The following is a 19510-nucleotide window of genomic DNA, read 5'->3' on the forward strand; positions in this document are numbered from 1 at the left end:
TTCTGAAACTGGGAACTTGTCATCTTTCTGGGAGAAAAGTAGGTATTTAATAGGAGATCATTTTATCCTGCCAACAGCGGATGAGCTTCACTTTTTACTACATCAGTTTGTAAACCAGTGCTCATATCCAACAGAGCAAGCCATGTTCTGGGTCTTTGTTTCAATGTGAGATTAGGTGGCCTTTCTTCTCAGTGACACCCCTGCCTCTGGGGGCAGAGGCTTCAGGAACTGTAAGGAAATACTGGAGGGCAGTTTGCTGCTATTTTACTATATTGCTACTATGCATGTGTGTGAGTTTTGATTAAAGAATGTTGTGTGCATGGATCTTAGGGAAAAGAAGAAAAAAATTCTTGTTCTATTTCTTCTCACATTTGCTGGTTGATACCAAGAGGGAATGTTGCCAGAAATCGAGGAGCTTTGTACATAAGGGCTTTATGCAGAATGGAAGTAAACCAGACTTTTCTCACCAGTTTTCACCCCTCCTCTTTGTATCACATTGTTGGAAGTACTTATCTGGCTGGCTAATGGAGGTGGAGTTTTTTGGGTTTGGTGGTTTGTTTTGAAATTTTTTAAACTTTTTTCCTTGAAAAAAGTAATTTATTTCCAGTAGTTCTTATTATGTAGAGTTTAAATTGCTTTACCTCTTTTAACATTGACTTACTTTACCAAGCTCTTGTATATATTCATTAGTCCATCAAGGAGCAGTGTAGGGCTCCATTCAGGTATTTGGTAGTTTTCTCTGCAGCTTTTGTATAGTTTTGCTATAATAGGCAGTAAAGATGTTTAAGCCATAAATTATAACATTTCAGTCTCCAATTGAAGGCTGAGTCCATATGGCCTAATGCTGGACCTGCTTGCCTTGGTCAGGCAGCTCTTGATAGTAGATAGATTCAGGGTAGAAAAACCTAACCAACCAACAAGAAGCCCCCCAAACTTTCCCAATTTCAAATATTCCAAAGAATGTGGGGAACTGGCTGAGAAGTGTCTTACTGGAGAGCAGCACAAGTGGAAAGCCCTAAATAATCATGACATTAGGACAGTGCCTTATTGATAAGAGGAATCTTAACTGTATATCTTCCTGGAAGAGTTGACCACTCATGGCACACATTCATGGACTGTCATGTTGAACACCTTGGTTTGGGAGAGGAGATAGATTTTCTTCAGCATTTGACTTCTTAGGCTGAGCTTTTGCACCAGAAGCTTTTCGTCTGGGGTGTGTACCAGTGTCTCATTCACATATTATACCTAGTAGTAAAGGCTGTCATCTGTAGCCTATTTTAGTCATCTGAATTGTGTGATAATTGGGGATTTTTTCTGAATAATGAGGAGATAATGGATATTAGCCATGGGATCGCTTAAGAAAAATCACACCATTACGGGCAGGAATCTGGTGCTGAGTTGTCCTAGCTTTGAGAGTTGGACACTTGGCCTCCTGGAGACTGAGAAATTTCAAAGATCATTCAGCTACTGATTCCTTTTCCCTTCTGTGTTTTGATCTCTTATTTCAGATCAGATGGGTATAAGAATGAATGAACAGCATCACCTCTGTCTTTTAGCCAACAGCCCTTGTCTGCTCAGGGTTAGTCACTTTTTTCAGCAGCACTTTTTCCAATTAATATTTTCACTGAATATATATATATATATATATATATTTGTGTTACTGGAAAAATAAGCATGAAAGTTCGACCAAATTTTAGTCTAAATGTACCATTTTTAAAGAATATCATTGCATAGCTTTCTTAATAATCTTGCAGCTGTAAAGTTGTTAAAACAGGATGCAAACACCAATGCAATATCCTGCTGAAGGTAGAAGACGCATTACTTCAGTGTAGTTGGCTGAATTAATTTCTTCTCATGCTAAAGCACACAAGAGTCTGGATAGGATAACACTAAGAAGGATATATAATATTCTCAAAGCTACAGCATAAATATGTGAAATATGTGGAAGAGATGTTTTTGTATATTTCTTGAACAGAAGAGGGTATAACAAGCAATATATTATTCTGTTAACACTAATGACGTTGCTTTTTTTACTTTTTTTACTAAAGTAAATTCATAAGTAGTGAGTGGATGGCTAATTCTGTCTTTACCTCCTTTCTTGTTTTCTGTTGTTGTGGCTTTTGACAAAATTCTAGTTTACAAATGAGAGTCAGTACCCCTTTGGTACTATGCCTGCACTCTTGAAGGCTGTATTTTTTTTGAACATGTAGTTTCCACTTCTGAATTAAGTACTCTTAAAATTTTTGTGGCATAAAACTAAACACATCGTTCATGAGGCTCTTCTTTCCAAGTTCAAACTTATTGTGAATTTCTTTATTGCCCCTCACTTTGCTCTCCAGTATTTTTTTATATAACAGGCAAACCACCAATTCTATGCAAATTATTCCCTTTAAATGGAGGAAAGGAAACTGTTGGTATGAATATGAAATAATAATATGTAACAGCTGTTAGAATTCTACATGTAGAAATCTGATGTGTGTATGAAGCAGTATTAAATTTCTTCAAAGGCCTTCTACTCTGGCTACCATAAAACAATGAAAAATAAATTCTAGAAGGACAAGGTTATCATGTGATCATTTTCTGGTGTGTTTTTGGGGTTTTTTTAGATTCATTTTTAATTTTGTATGGCACACACTGTACATATCTGTCTTAAGAATGAATTAATTTTTTTAGCTGGAAATCATGTCTACTGCTGTGAAAGATAATAAAAATTACTAAAAGTTCATACAACACCTTATATTCTCTATACATTAAACCAGAAATATTTAAAAACAGTCACTTATGAATGGAGAAGCCAGTCTTACATATTATAAAGTGCTCTTTTCTTCCTGTCTAAGGGAAAGTGCTTTAAAGTACTTAAGGTGATACAAAATAAAAGCTAATTTGCTTCTAATTCTGTGTATTAATAGCTCTGCTTCTTATGTCTTTTCCCAATTGTGTATTATTCGGCTCTGAACAACGGCAGAACTTCATAGCTGAAAATCACATTTCTGAAGTTCTCTTAATAGAAACTGTTGGAAAATATGGTGAGATGTGGTTTAAAAAGAAGCCTGAAGAGCAGAAATTGTGTATGTACTTTGCATGTATGGTGTATTTTCTAGTTTAAGCCTTTTTGTTCAGTGTTTGCTGTAGATAAGCCCATCCTTTTAAAGCAAAGAAACTAAAGGATTTTCTGGATGTTTTATATGAAAAAAATACATAGGGAAGGTTTGAATGGCAGTATAATCTCTGTTTACAGTCCTGTTTATGTAGCAGCAGTAGAGGAAAAAATAAGCTTTTGAGTACACAGCTCTAGGAATAGAAAGCAGTAAATTTTGAGGTAAATATAGTTCAAGAAAAAGTCATCTGAAATTAATTTTGCAAATCGATTAGACAATTTTGAGAAGCAGTAACAAGCCTAAAATGCTAAAATTACATTAATTTTGATATTGCAAACTGACCAATGTATCCAAAATACCCAGAAATTTCTATACCATCTGATTTGCCCAGAAATTCATCTTTATAGGTGCTTTTTCTGTTGACGGAATTCCATTGATAATAATGGAGCTTTCCATTGTTTTGGACATCTCTGTATAGCTTCTTTTGCAGGAGGAGACCTTTGTGAATACCAGAGGGAGTGTAGAAGGATGGGTTCATTTGCTTTTCTGGGTCCTTTGTTGTTGTATCAGTGACAAACTGAAGCTGATTTTGTGCTCTGCAACTTTTTCTAGATAGTTTTGAGTCAGAACTGAGGAATATGTATGTTTGACAAAATAATGATGTAGTGCAGTGCAAATATGTGAAAGCAGTGGAGCTGCTGTTTCCTAATCTTTTATTGTGCTAAAATTATTTTCAGTCATTTCCTCTTGCACTGTAGCTTGATAAGGCACTGATCTCTCCAGACACATATACTAGATGAGTGGAGATAAAATCAAAAAATTGAAAGAGTTGCAGTAGAGAATAGTAAAAATGTTGTAGATAGGTTTTAATTCATAATTTGGAGAAACATATTGCTAGAGCTCTTGCAACTGTTAAATAAATACAGGTTTTCCAGGCAATGTCTAGCCAAGTTTGCTGGAGGAGGCTTTGATATAAATAGAGGTTCTAAATATTTGACACAGACTTGTTAGCAAGACGTTCAGTAACTTCCAGCTAATGAAGACATTCAATGACTTCCAGCTAATGAAGGAAGACATTTAAAGCACACAGTTGCTGTTTTCTGTCTCTGCACTGGGAAACTGGTGCTCTACAAGAAGCACAGCAAGCTCAGTCCTGGAGAAGAAAATGAGCAGAATATTGCACTGAAAATAAGTAAGCTGTTTAACACGATTAAAATCTGGTTGACACAATCCCAAAAATAACTGAGTAATAGTATTACCTGTTAATATAATTCTTCTACCAGAATGACTGAGCACATTGGTCCTTCCCATTGAAATGGAAAAGCCTTCAGGCTGTAGAACAGCCTTAAACCATTATTGTACCTCTTCCTATGAATGCCACAGAACTAGTTCCCACCCCAAAATTAAGCTTAAAAAAACACCAAAAAACCTAAAAAAGTTGATTTATGGATTTGTCCTAATATCAGGAGTGTCCTCTTTGCTATTCTTTCCAAGAAGGCCACTAATGGCCATTGTACATCCTGTGCTCGTCTGTAGAGGACCCTGAAAGTAGGTGCATAATAGAAAGCTGCGTAATAGCAGAGCTGCCTCCCTCTTCTCAAGTACATTGACTGTAGAGCTTTGATAATTGCTTGCAGAATTCCCTGTGGAATAGATCCTATTTACTCAATCTTGCAGGTTTTTTATAGTTACAGATGTAGGTGTAAGTCTTCCTTTGGCCTTTTAAAGGCTATGGCTATAAGGAAAGTTTAGTAAGTGACGAGCAATTCTTACAGGATAATGGATTCTGTTCATAAGGATTCTGAATTTCACTCAGAAAAACCCTCTATCAAGCTTTGGTGGATTTCGTAGTCCTTGATAGATTTTTTTTAAGGCTCATGGTGGAATAATATCAATTCAGGAATAGAGAATAGATGCTTCTTATCCTTTCTTCTTGCTAGGGACCCATGCATTTCACTTGCTTCTTGGCCAACCTGCAGATGTGGCGTGTATACCCAGAGTTTTCTATTAAGGTTATTAAGGAAATCAAATCAGTCATTCAAAACATTGGCTAGTTTGGGAAACTAAAGTTGTAGCTTTTGTATGGATTTGCTAATAGAGAGCCTTTGCAGTTTCGTTTAATATTTAAAATGGACAGATGTGATGATGATGAGGACCAATTAATGGGTAACTTGTTGTCTCATTCCCACTATTGTTTCCATGAAATTTCAGGAAGCGGTGTCTGGAGAAACTTCTCTTCTTTTGGAATACATGTTTCTGACAGGGCTAAAAATGTATCTGTACTCCAAAACCAAGTTGTTTTGGATATTGCTGAGAGGACTTTGTTGATACAGGTCTGCCTCGCTGGGGATGCTCAAGACCCATCTTGATGTAATCCTGTGCAGTGTGCTCAGGGAGGACCCTGCTGGAGCAGGTGGTTTGGGCCAGATGACCCACTTTGGTTCCTTCCAGCCTGACCTAGTCTTTGATTCTGAAATTTATTTTAAGCATAAACTTGAATACCTGTGAAAAATTTGTTTAAATAAGTGGTCAAAAGTTGTCAAGGTAAATCATAAACTCAAGTGGGAAGTGTTCTGTGCCATTGAATTTGATTTTATCAGGCCATTTAAACAATATGCTGTTTTTCTTTTCTCTCATTACAGCCTGTGCTTTCCGTTACAATGGGCTCTCCTTTGTCTACCTCATCTACCTCCTGCTCATTCCTCTGTTTTCAGAACCCACAAAAGCAACGATGCAAGGTAAGAAGTTCATTGCTTCACTCTTCAGAGTCTGTGGTGCACAGAGTAGTGCAAAAGCTTTGGTGTAGTAGAAGGTGAAGTCCTGAGTGTTTCCCCATCAGTAAGTGATCTGACTTGTAATGCATACTGTAAATTCCCTGATGCTGTAGTTTCACAATATGCTGGCTTTGGTGCCAAAGGACTTTGGACACAGATTGTATCAGTATTTGATAGTACTACGGGGCATTCCTTTTTATGGGATTATCTCCTCTGGAATACTGATGTGGGCTGGCTGAAAAATGAGTTTTCAGAAACCTCCCAAAGCTGTTTTAACATAGATTGTGCTCCAGGTCTTTCTGTATTGGTAGTTAATTATGAGAATTGAATTTGATGTCAGATTTTTCATTCAATTGTATTTTAGGTACTTATTTTAAAAACTGCTCTCCTGGCATTATACCACTGCCTTAGCAAAAATAAGTTGAAGGGCTTGCTGTTAGAGATGACAAATAACTGTATTGGGCAGTTATGTATGTATCACATACAGAGGGTGTGCCATATTGCCTTGTCTACAGCGAGAATGTAATACTTCTGAAAGAGGTATTTACACTCCTGTGTAATGAGGGAGGAAAGGGATTCTTTATAGGCCTGCAAAATTGTTTATAAATTTTAAATTATAAAGCTTTGATTGGTACAGAATCATAGAACACTTAGGGTTGGAAGGGACCTTAAAGATCATCTGGTTCCATGGGCAGGGATGCCACTCACTAGATTAGGTTGCTCAGAGCCCCATCTGACCTGGCCTTGATTCCTGGGAAGGGCTATTCACAGCTTCTCTGGACACCTTGTTTCAGTGTTTCACCACCTTCTGAGTAAAGAATTTCTACCTGATATCTCATCCAAACTTGCCCTCTTTCAGTTTAAAACCATTGCCTGTTGTCCTGTTACTGTCTGCCTTCATAAAAAGTCTGTATCTCTCCTTTTTATAAGCCTCCTTAAAGTACTGATAGGCTGCAATGAGTTCTCCCTGGAGCCCTCTCTTCTCCAGGCTGAACAATCTCCTCGGTTCCAGCCTGTCTTTGTAGGGCAGGTGTTCCTGCCATTCAGTGGGGGATCCATACCAATTGAGTGGGCTCAGTTTATGTTGTCTGTGTCAGTAGCCAGTGGAACCAGGAAAAACAGGCTTGAAAAATAAATCAGGCAAGGATAAAAAGTGAGAAATCCCTCTCTTGATGAGGCTGTCAGTCATTTTCTTAGGGAAATATTACAAGGACAGTGTAGCATGGGGCATCAGTAAATGTCAAGCTGTGAATTAGAGTTTCTCTTAAAGGTGCTGAAGGTATGAGTTGAGAGGGAAACACTCATTGGAGATTTGGTTGCAGCTGCTGAAGTAATGCAATTACCCTATTGGTTTTGTGTGTTTTATTTTTGCTTACCCTTCTGTGTGTGCCAGGAGAAGTGATTGACATGATAAACAGAGCCCTTTCCTAGATGGCAAGAGTGATAGTGGAGAGACATACAAATTCTCTTCTTTTAGTGTATAAAAAAAGTCTGTTTGAATAGGACTAATTCCTGTGTGTCTTAGTAGAGCCATTTAGTTTGCATCACTGATTGTAGCACTCTCTCCTCAGAGGAAATTGCTTCCTTAGAACTTTAGCTCTCATATTGTGTATCATATTGCATTGTATTTCACGTGAATGTCATGTGTTTGTCTGAATTAATTTCTTACATAAATTTACTATTTCTGAGTGTACCCATTTTGCCCATTTCCCTGTCACATTTCTAAATTGTGTGTGTAGGTCTTTCTAGAAAGTGTTTCTAGAAAAGTGTTGAGGGTTGTTGTTTTGGGTTTTTTCCTTGCGTCCAGAAGATGGAAAAGAAAGGGGAAATCTTTAAATATTTTTGCTAAATCCAGACAAACCACCAGTAAATCAGAGTCAAAAAATAAATAAATTAAATTTTACCTAAAAACCCCCAAAACAAACCAAATACATGTTTGTGTACTTGTATTTTTCCTCTGATACATTTGTCTCTCAGATAATATATATTCCTGAAATTCTGTTTCTTTGATTAAGTTTCTTTAATCTTTTGAACTTTCTAGCTTATCACTAATCTTTTCTTATCATCTCCTAACACTCAGCTCTTCAGCCAAAATCTCTGACCAACATTCCTATCTCTTGCACTTTCATCTCTTTTCCCAGTTTGTCACCTTGCACTTCACAATTACTGAACTTATGAAGCTTCTCTCCATCAAGCTTAAGGGTTTCACAGGATATAGAATTAGAAATTAATCTGAAATTGATGGTGTCAGTCTAGATTAATTTAAATTTTGAGAGAAGCTTAAAAGGTTAGAAAAACTGGAGAAAACATATTATACTCGCTCAAATAGTTCAGATGGTGTTTAAAGATTAATGAGTAATTTTTTTTTCCTTCTTGCTCTCTTAATCTTCTTAAAAAGGTTAATTACTGAGATTTAGTAATATTAATGCTTAAACATGAATATATAAGTCACTGTCTGTGTCTGTGTCTCTGGCTATGTTCCATGTTTGAGTTCTAACTGTGGGATTTGTCTCCTGTACTTCAAAAGAGGTTGGTATTTTACCTGTCAGCATCTTAAAACTAATCTATGGAACATAGGCAGAGACAACTGTGTAAAAAACATTCATTGCAAATGACATCTTCTCTTCTACAGGAATAACTTTCAACTTGGCCAGTTTTCCAAGGATTGCTAATGGGAACAGTTGTTGAGGCATTTACCTCTTTGCATAGGTAGTGAAACCCTGTGATTTCATCAGTATTTTTTCTATATGACTTTTCTCTAAAATCAGAAACTGATTTGTTACCTATTTCTCTAGAGATGACAAATACCCAATGAATTGTGTAACAGCCTAGTTTCTAACTTCTTTGATTGTGAGATTATGTTAGTGATATTTTTTTCCTTTGTGTCTAATGTCTACTGCAGTTATGCCTTCATCCTTAATAAGGGCTTGTATATGATGTTTTTAATAGAAATAATAAAAGATGACAACATACATTAGTCCTGTCTTGGGCCAGTGGCTCATTTAACTGTACTAAATACCTGTTTTATGTGGTTTTTTTCCCAGTAAGAGATGTGAGTTTACATTTAGATACCTTTTACTTTACTTTATTTAATTTGCTATTTTTTGATGAATAAGACTCTGTAGCCAGTCATGATGTAAATTTAAAAAATGAGGGAGAGAATCAGTTAATTTCACACATGGACTAGATTTTGCTCGGTCTGCTTATGTTCATGGCAAAAAGAATGGGTTTGCTTCTGAATTAGTGCACTGCTCAGGATGACCAAGCTTGTATCTCTTTTGGAAAAATGAACTTAGCACAGCATGGATCAGTAAAAATGATGTTTTAAAAATGTGTAGACTAATAAATCAATAAAATATAATCAAAATTGTTAATTGAGCATTATTTTGAGTGTGGCTGAAACCCTGATAAAGAAATGGCAGAGTTGTTTTGTAGATATTAAGGTGTTTGTGTTTTGCAATAATCTGCAGGGAATTGTAAGATGCAGAAGGGTGGCAGTAACAAATTTGGATCACTAAATATAGCTGGAAGGTTTTCAGGAGAGAATTGATCCAAGTGAATATGGGAAAAAAACCTATACAAACATTATTTTGAGTTTCATATGAGAACAATTCCCCTGTGTGCACTCATCAGTTCTATAATGTGTCTGTTTTACTAGCAGTCTTTTTGCACTCATCTGCAATCTTTCTTTTTTTGAGTTTTACACTAACTTTAAGCATCTGACTTGAGACATCTGATTTAGATATTCAAGGCAGGAATTGGGTAAACCTATCTATTTACTGAACAGAAGAGGGGTCCTAATGATAGTCCTCAGAATTGACCATTTAAGCCTCCAGTGAGTCCAAATATCTTAAATTAGCAGTGTGATTTCAGATCTTATCTATTCCACAAGGTATTAAGACTTCTGAACAAAATAAGGAGCTTAATTGAATATTTTTATGTGATACTCACAAAATAGAAAAAGATAGTTAACCACCTAACTGTAAGCTCTTGCACTGAAAAAATCGCAGTTGAATGGGTTTGGGTAAAGGAGAAAAGACTACTTTCTATGGTACTAAATCATCTGCTCTGACAGAGCTTCAGCTTTAGATTTTCAAAATTACCTGAATGTTGCTACTGAATGAACTGCTGCCCAAGGTGTGTGCGCAGAAAGCACCTAAAAATAACTTGAAAAACTCAAACCAAAGAAACTAAACCACCAGTTCTGAGAGTTTAAAAGAATTCCTCTCTCTCATCAGCTCTGTTAAAACCATGTCTTGTTGGTGACAAGTGTTATATTTAAAGCTCTAAGATCCTAATCTATACACTAACACATACATTGGAGTACTCTGTCATGTCTGCTATTATGGAATGTTGATGTTTGCAATCTTACATGTTTTTCTCTGTCTCAAAGCTGTGGAAAAAGATTCTTAAACTTTTTGCTCTTTTCTGTTTAAGCCAGCTATAATAATTTTCATAACAATGTTATTAACAGGGTTTAATGGAAAACACAAATAAGGTAGCTAATTTGAGGCTTAAAACCATTTTATTTTTCTTAAATTAACTACGTACAGAAGGAGATGCTAGGTTGGAAGTACAGATTTTGATTTTAGGAAGACTTGTTTGCATGTTTTTTGTTGCTTGCTTCGAACAGAAATTCAATTGAATGTGCATCTAAAGCTTACTGCATCTGTCTAAGGAGATATTTTTAGTTCAAGCAGTTCGAGCTAATGACTCTTTTTCCCATAACGTTTATATCACCCACTATTAGTATATTATTGTTGGGGCATTGAAGTTAGACTACTTCAGATAGAGGATAACTGCACACCTGGCTGCACCATCTGAAAGTGCAGCAAAAATAGAGCTGCATTTTATGCATCTGAGGTGTGTGATTGAAATTCTGTTCATCCCTGCAAGAGGCAAAATCTGTACCTGTTCACTATTTCTAGTTGTGTTGATGAACTGTGCACTGCATTTTTGTTCTTCAAAAGAGTTTTCAGTCATGTCTGCCAGAATAGACATTGGACATTGACAGACCACAGACCGAGTCATATTCTGATCTCATCATAAATTAAAATGTATAAATTGATTGCAATGAGAAGGGATATGTTTTAAACCATGTTTAAAACATATATTTCAATAAAAAAATCTTCGTGGTTTTTGGGGAGTACAGCTTCAGTTTTGACCTGTTCTTTGGTAGATTTACGGTACTCTTTGGACAATTTAGATTTATGTTTATGCAATTTTGAGAAGAGTTTCATCCACATTTTACCTGCGTAACCACAAAGATGATTTGTTCCTTTCTTGGAAAATGATTTATTACCTGTTATTCTTAAGTGATCAATAGAAAGTACTTCGGGCAATAATAGAAATGCTGATAAAACAGGGTGGGAGAACTCTTTGGAATGTCTTTGAAACCACCGAGTTTCTTTGTACTAGCCCAAAGCATCAGTATGAAGATATTTTTATAAGTTAGAAGATGCTGTTCAGCAATAAAAAAATGGGATTTCTACTGGACTGGGGACATGTTTTCTTATGGAGACATGCCAGGCTGCTACATAAACATCCTTTGACTTAAAACGCATCTCAGCTATGTTTCTCCACTCCCAACATTATAAGATATTCTCCTGAGAGTGAACAATGGAGTGTGTTATTTATAATCAGTGGGCAAAATCCAATAAGAAGTGTTCATGAAAATTTTAGCAATGTGAGTGAAGATGAAACGATGCCTTTACATTAACCACCGTCAGAAATGCTCTGGCATCTTAAGAGCCAGTGAACATCTCTATTATTGGTACTGTGTGCTTTCTCAATATTTAGGACCAAAACATATTCTTAGGAGGTGAATGAGAACCCCCTTCAACTAAGTAAGAGTGAGCTCACAAGAAGCATGGGACTGGCAGTGTTTGGTACAAGGATCTTCTATCTACCTTAAGTTGTGTATGATAACAAATACTCGTGGTTTTCTCACTGCCTGGAAATGCGGTTCCCAAATGGGATATTCCACTCTGAGAATGGACACTCCAGTGCCTGAGCTGTTTCACTTTTTGGCTTTCACAGACTAGACCATAAGCAGGGATTCCCAGTAAGTGGTTGATTAGGCAATGTGTCACCCGTTTTCATTATCACGTTTTGTATGAGTGCTGGCAATGATTTTGGATCCAGATGTGGCAGACACTCAGCAGCGTGTTGATTGAAGACTTGAAAGCAAAGCAAAACCATCAGAGCTGGGGCAAGAATACAGAAACCAGGAGGAGAAAATAACTAGACTAAATTATAACTTGGAATTAACTAATTGATATGGACTTTCTTTTGTGTGGTTATTGATGACACGAGTCTTTGGAAAGATTGAAATGTAGAGAAGGGAAATGAGTCTTGGTAAAGAGGGCAAAACTTCTTCCGAGGCTTTTGAAATAAAGTGTTTGGAATTAGACGGGTGTGGAGTTTTTTGGATAGTGGTGGAAGTCCTAAATTATATGAGGAAAAGTCAACTTAAGAAAGGCTGACACTATGACAAACTGTTTTCATTGTAGAAATGAGCACTTTTATACCTGCATTAGATTTTGTATTATTTAATTTATTTTAAAGCAACATTTCTCCTGTTGTGTTAAATAGCATTTGTTTTAGTGGCAAAAAAAAAAGTCAGTTTTGACTGATCTGAAAGTGATCTCTCTAGTTATTTTATTGTTTCAAGTTGATCCCAAGCCTTTCCCCTTCCCTGGTTATAGTCAGCTTCAGACTGAACACGCCGTAGTTTAATTAGCATTGTTTAATTTAACTCTAGCCATGACTGGAGAACTAGAGCCAAAACCAAGCTTCCTTTTTATCCCAAAGTATAAGTAAATTAAAATTTATTACATAGAGCAGTAATTTAGAGGTGCAGATAAGGAATTTTTTGTTTTGGCAATAAATTTGAAAGTGTTTCATTTTTCCCCCTGATTCATTAAACTACATGCAACACCTATTAATATAAATTTTTACTTTATACAGCTTCTGAAGGTTACTTTTCTAGCTGTCCTTTCTGTTCTTTTTTTTTTAAAAATAATTGAAAGTTAGTGAATTTTCTTCTTTCCCAGGAAGAAAAAGTTTTTTATTGTTGGTATTTGGAAGGTGAAAGAGTGCAGAAATGGGAATGTAATCTAGAAACAGCATGGTAGATTAGGGGAGTTTGCTGTGAGCTAGCAGTCCTAGCTCACATCCTAGTCCTATCCAATACCACTTAAGTGTACGTAGAAATTTCTGCCATGAGTTTAAGTGAGATAAGCACAAAAAGTGTGGTTTAGAACCCAGCTGTGAAATTGAGCACTGGAAAAAGCACTTTCCTGAATGTGCTCACATTCTCAAATTTGGGATCTGATGTAGACTTACTGTGGTTGTGAAAGGATTTTAAACTCAAAATGACCTTATGTCATTTTTTAAATTGAGTTAAATAATGAAATTATGAAAATGTATTTTACAAAATCATATAAAAATAGCAGCAAGACTGTAGAATATGATTGAATGTGCATCGTGTAGTCCTGTAATCCTAATTCTGATTAGTCAGACCACAGGTTTTGATGGAAAGAGTGCACCAGGACAGCCAAACTTCAAGAATTTGTTCTCTCTTCTTTGTCCTGAAGCATGAATTTCTCTGGCTTTTAGTGTGCTTTGTATTAAATGATCAGAGAAGTGTCATGCCTCTATTTTTTTTTGTTTTCATGAGCCTTTTTCTTTTTTTGGTTCTTTGGCATAATTTGGTAATTTTATGTGCATTACACAGAGCAGGAAGCATTACCTTCCATCCAAGCCAGGAACCTTCTCCCACCCTATTTTCCCTGCAGTGGGAATGGACCAGCCCTCCAGGCAGCAAAGTTTCATTGTGATGATTCTGAGACATCTGGATTGATCTCTGTCCAAAGTTGGGTGATACAAAGTTAAAAGGGAATTGAAAGTGTTTACAGTGCTTTAGCTTCTTAGCTCTGTTAATCAGTAAACAGATTGGAGAGAAGTTGCAGGGATATTTTTGATCCTGCACCTACAGTAGAGTCATTTACATTTCAGGAAGAAGGTAGGAGCCTGAAAAGATCTTGGCTGGATTCAGATAATACTAGAGGAGAAAATCAACATGCAATTGTTATGGTCTGCTATAAATTAGAGGATGAATGATCCTAATAACTATACAGCCAGATATTTCCCTAGTGCAAACAACTTCTTAAACAATTACTGACTTGTGAAGGGTCAGTGTTATTTTAAAATTGGGTTTGGAGGGACTATGGACGTCAGAGGGAGTTAGTCATCACTATTCTTATGATCCAAAATTAACAGAAAATAGTCTTTAAGGTTTTCTTAACCTGAAGTGCAACGTAGGTTTAGAGAAACTAGATAGTGACTGAAGAGCTCAAGCATTTGGATGTGGTTACATTTTCTAGTAAAAAATGCAGCAATCTTTCTAGAACTCCCATCTCAAGCATGGGTAGCTTTCAGAGGTGAAGTCCAGACCTAACTTTCTGACTAACAACTCCCACAAACATTAAACATAAACAGAGTTTAAAAGCAATGAGTAAAAGGGGAATAATCTTAGAGGTCAGAAGTGGTCAGATGAAACAGAATTTGCCAGAAGTCAAGCTCTGAGTTAAACTCTTCCAAGGAAACTGAAACAAGGAATAAAAATGTGTATATCTGTATGAATATAAACTAATGAAAAGTGTGGCTCACAGTAGGGATGAAGTAGGAATTAAATATCATCTGGGTTTGCCCCAAATATTAGACAGGACTGTGCGCTTCAGTTTTGAATCAGGGCAATGCTATTAAACACAGAGACAAAGGCTAAAGCACCACCTGGGAAAGAGGTTGGGAAAAGAAAAACTACTGTATGTGAAGAAGAAGGAAGGCCCAAAGAGTTTAAATGTTAAAGGCTGCATAAACTCCCTCCTAGACTGAAGTGTGATACCCTAAATTGAAGAATGAAAATATTAGCTCAAATACAGAAAATAGGGGGAAATGTTCTTGCATGTGAACTCCTGTGACATGAACTCCTGTGAACTCATATTTTTTCAAATTTTGGAATATAATCATAAGAGAAGAATAAATAAATATCTTGAGGCTACTGGAAAAAAAGAGATTAAATGAAAATGTCTGATCTAACATGGAGTTGTGCTAAGCATACTAGATAATACTTTTATCTGGGTCAATTCAGGTTGAGTCCCAAGAAGCTGATGCTAACGTACACAAGTAAGAAAGAAACAACTCATCTCATATATCTTAAAATAGATTTCTTAATTTTTCAGTCTGCAAAAGGAAATCATCATTTTGGATTTGGATTTGAGGAGAAGAACTTTTTGGGTTAAATGGGGATCCTGGCACACCATCTAGAAATTGCATATGCATGGTAGACTACAGATAGTTTTCTAGGTTTCAGGCTTCTAATGAACAGAGTTAACCTAAAGACTCATCTAACTTCAAAGTGGGATATGATCCTTTTATGAACCAGAATATATCCTGAGTGATGGGAAGTAGAATAACTCAACTGATGCCTCTAAGCCCACATCATGGAAATTGCTTGCCCAGTGTCTCCAGAAAACCTGTATATAAATTATAAGAGTCAGGTACTTTGTTGAGTTTTTCTGTCCATGTTTTGAGTAGTTTGGGGAGGGTTATTTGGTTTATTTTACAGTAGGCCAAATTAATAGTTGCTGGCTTGAAACAATATGGTGGTTTGGTTAGGAAGATGGACAATGTTGGAATATTTGAAGCGTTACTGTGGTCATCAGAACTGTTTTCAAGAGTTCAACAGTCAGAAGAACTGTATGTTGTCTTAGAGGATTATGCTTGGGTTTGGAAAATGAAAGAGTAAGAAGAATATACATTTTGGGCCTCCCTATTCTCATCTCTCATACTCCTGTATGTTAAACAATCAAATTTTATCATGCTTTTATACAGGAAGGGTACAAAAAGCCAGTAAACTATTAAGCACTTTTTTTATTATTATGGCTGACCCGTAGATGAGACAAATTCTGATAAAATCAGCGCAGGTTTCAAAAGCAGTGCAGCTGTTCCCATTCACTCCACTTCTACTGCCTTGTTTGAAAGCAGTCACACTACAATGAGTCACATCCTGAATCTACTGCACCAGATGATGTCTGAAGAAGCATTAAGAAGTGAGTCTTGGACTGTATTGGGCAACAAGGCAGGTGATGGCATTAGCTTGACCTCTCATCGCAGTGTCTTGGCACCAGCTTTTTGTTCTGTGGTAGTACTTGTCCACTGAGGTAGATACTATTTCTTTAAAATTCATACGTAATTTATTTTTCTTCTGTGTTTTCCCTTCTCATTTGACCTTATTTCAAATAGGTTCTTGTCAGCAAGAGATTTGCTCCTCAAGTTAAGTGCTAAGCATGGATTTTATTTTCTTTTACTCTGAATTTCATCCTCACACATGGAAAAGTATGTACTTCTGAAAGGAGCTTATTATGACAGAAAATAATACTGCCTTTAGAGCAAATAGTTGGTAGATATTAGGCTTCTTTTATCAGATTTCATAGTTTAGCTTGACTTCCTGTGGATGCTCCTGTGTCTGTAATGGATTTGAACCTAGAGTCTGCATCCTCAGGAATCTGGGAAGCCTCAAGTAGAAATCTAGATTGGTGTTAACTTTTTGCAGATCAACACTGTACTTTCATGTCATAGTGAGCCTCAGAGACAATATCCACTCTAAGAATATTGCAGCCTTGTATTTTTCTTTCCTTGTTTTGAAATCATTACCTTCCTTTCTACTTGTTAGTTGTGTGATTTTTTTTGTTGTCACCTAGTAGACTGATCTGTGCTCCAACTGCTTTGCTCCTTTCATGACCACAGAATTACCCTTGCTAAATGGCTGAACAAGAATCTAGGAGGATGTGACACATAGCCACTGTCTATGAAGTGCTTTTTATCCAAAGGATTTAACAGTTAAAGGAGAACTAGGCAGCAAAGTCTTATATTTCTGATTGTTCTGAGAAATCATTTGGTGCAGTGATACAGGGCCTGGTATCTTCAAGCACATCTAGACAAATGTCTATGTAGTTTGGGTAGACGTGGTGCACTCCACTTAGCACGAGGGCTTCTCACACCTTTGTGTGTGAAGAGCAAATGCTGGATTTGGAACTTATTCCTGAAGACAGGAATATGGAGCTGCTGTTATCATGGAATCATTTAGGTTTGAACAGACATTTAAGGTCATCAAGTCCAATTGTAGGAATAGTCCTGGTTTTTAGTGCCTTTAAGGCGCATCTATCCAGCATCCGACTGGAAGGTGCTTTTCTTAATTTCCCTGGGTTTTTTCAGTACTGGTCACCAACAGAGGCACACACAAACTGACAAGAAAGGTTTTCAAATCACTGGCAACTGGTAGGTGGAAGAAGAATGTCCCCTCCTCCTGCTATCTCCATTGTCTGAAATATATGCAAGCTGTCCAGGGTTGCAGTCACAGGGACTGAATTGTCAGCAAGCTCATTTGCAAGCTCTCACAAAGCTTGGATTAAATTTTTCATGCTAATGCCTTTTGTCACTACTGTTTATATTTGAATGACAGTAATGTGGGTTGGACTTTTTCATAAAATAAATAAATAGTGCTCAGCAGGCTGATCAGGATCAGGGCAGGGAGAGGGGAGACGATGTATGTGTGGAGCAGCAGGCAGGAATATGCTGATTCATTTGTCTTTCCAAGCCAAGAGCAGCACCTAAATGACAGTAAGGTTGTCATCAAATATTTATGATGCAGACATTTCAAAGGGCTTTTAAAGGCCCACGCAAACATCACTGATCAGACAGAGGACGAAATTTTTTGGAGTGTTTCTTTTTTCTTTCTAATAATGCATGTGTGACAGCTTATCCTGCTATTTCAGTTGCAGCTTACTGACATTATGTTGAGAGTGAGACTCCACGCATACTTTAAATTGAATGGGCTTTTTTGTCAACACAGAAGAATAAATAGTGCCTTCATAGAAAGCACCCCTTTTTCAGTTCAAGGATATTTAGCTGGTCATATTTTGCTCACAGCTTTGATTTCTGCAACTTCCGTGGATCTGGTTTATTGCATCTGTCTTAACTAAAGAAATGTTTTCTGGGAAATAAATAGTTCCATTACAAAGATGTATTCTAGTGAGCAGCTGTTTCACTGTAATGGGAGCCTTAATTGAAAGGATTATTGCAGCAAAACGTTTCCTAGTTGTTTGTCTTGGATGATGATCCTTGGAGAGAAGGGTACAATATAGTAGCAAATTCTAAAGAAGAATGATATCTGGTTTGCTTTCTGCTAAATTTTCAGGGTAGCTAAGCCTGAAGATCAGTTCATTCCCCTGGGACCAAATCTGCTGACCTTACTTAGGGAATACTCCCACTAGCAGTGGGAAATTTGCTTCTGTAAGCAGTGCAGGAAGTGCCCTGTAATATATTAAGAAACCAAGTAAGCCCAAAAGAAACCAAACAAAAGGCATTTAAAAGCATTCCCATTACTCTCAGAGAGAAGGAAGCAGAAAATTAATATGCACATGCTCCCTAATTAGCATTTAAACCCTGGTCTTAATGTGATTTAGAGGGAGCTGTGAACTCTTGAAAATGAAGCTGTTGGTGCAGATGCAGAACTAGGTGTGCAGTTTCTCATTACTCAAATGTTTCTGTTCTGCCTCCGGATGAAGCGGGGAACTTTAAAACACATCCTCCTCCCCACCAGCAGATTTGTTAACATCCTGTTCTAATTCAGAGCAGAGAACTGAATCTGGTCTCCCAAGCTTTTGGCTAAATGTGCCTTTTTATGATCCCTACTCTACTTCAAATCTCTCTCCCTAAATTTTTGATTATTCTTGCAAAACGGAGCTGCTGTAGTACTTGATGCCCTCCCAGCATCCCCACAGTCATTGCCTTCATCCAAGGGAGTTTGAGAACCTCAAGCTGCACAAAGTTTGCTTGAGTGGTGTGACAGTGCCATGTGAATCTTGTGAAATAGTAGCAGCAACTTCATAGATAGGTAGCTCTTCCCAATCCAGTCTCCCTAGCTTTCCATCATTCCTCATAAAATGTTCGTCATCAGTGTCATCGTCCTGCAGTCAGCACAAAGACAGCATCTATTAAACAGAATAGAGCTTTGAAGAAGTTACAAAACTCGTTTAGGTGCAAAACACCAACTTTGAATGTTCTATTTTTTAAGAGAAAAAGTAAACCCACAAAGCTGCTTTTATTATCATATTTTCATAGGTAGCATGCATGACTCAGTTTGGTGCTGTTTGTCATTGTAAGAAAATCTAGTGTGCTACATTTAGTGGTTTTCTTATGATTATTTCAAATTTTATTTAAATAACAGGGCTTAGTAGATTTTCAGAAATTCTCCCTTTTTCAGACCATTTCAGTATAATCTTGCTTCACATAACTTGGCCAGAAAAATAAGTTAGATCTCCTCTTCTGAAATCTCTCAGTGAAGAAGAGCTTTTTGCAGAAGGAAACCCAGAAAGACAGGGAATGAAGTTTTCATCACAGCTGTGCAGTACTTGTCTGGTATATGCTCTATAAATTTGCACCGGAGAACAAAATTAACAAGTAAAAAAAATCAGATTTGGTAAGTTTGATAAGCACAAAGTCTCATTTAAAAACTGAGAAAACAGTTTTTAGCATTTTGTTGCTATTTTCATTCAGTTTATGAAAAAAGAT

The 19510-nt window shown here is 36.8% G+C and overlaps 1 protein-coding gene across 2 annotated transcripts in view; it reads left to right on the forward strand.

Moving 5' to 3' along the window:
* PIEZO2 (piezo type mechanosensitive ion channel component 2) overlaps window positions 1–19510 on the forward strand; it is a 286128-nt gene that overhangs the window by 44413 nt on the left and 222205 nt on the right. For both annotated transcript variants that reach the window (XM_066328884.1, XM_066328893.1), the window contains exon 2: window positions 5741–5836. In XM_066328884.1, the coding sequence (XP_066184981.1) occupies window positions 5741–5836 (96 nt within the window). The remainder of the gene's footprint in view (window positions 1–5740; window positions 5837–19510) is intronic.

This window comes from Sylvia atricapilla, chromosome 1 (genome assembly GCF_009819655.1).
Source record: "Sylvia atricapilla isolate bSylAtr1 chromosome 1, bSylAtr1.pri, whole genome shotgun sequence".
NCBI lineage: Eukaryota > Metazoa > Chordata > Aves > Passeriformes > Sylviidae > Sylvia > Sylvia atricapilla.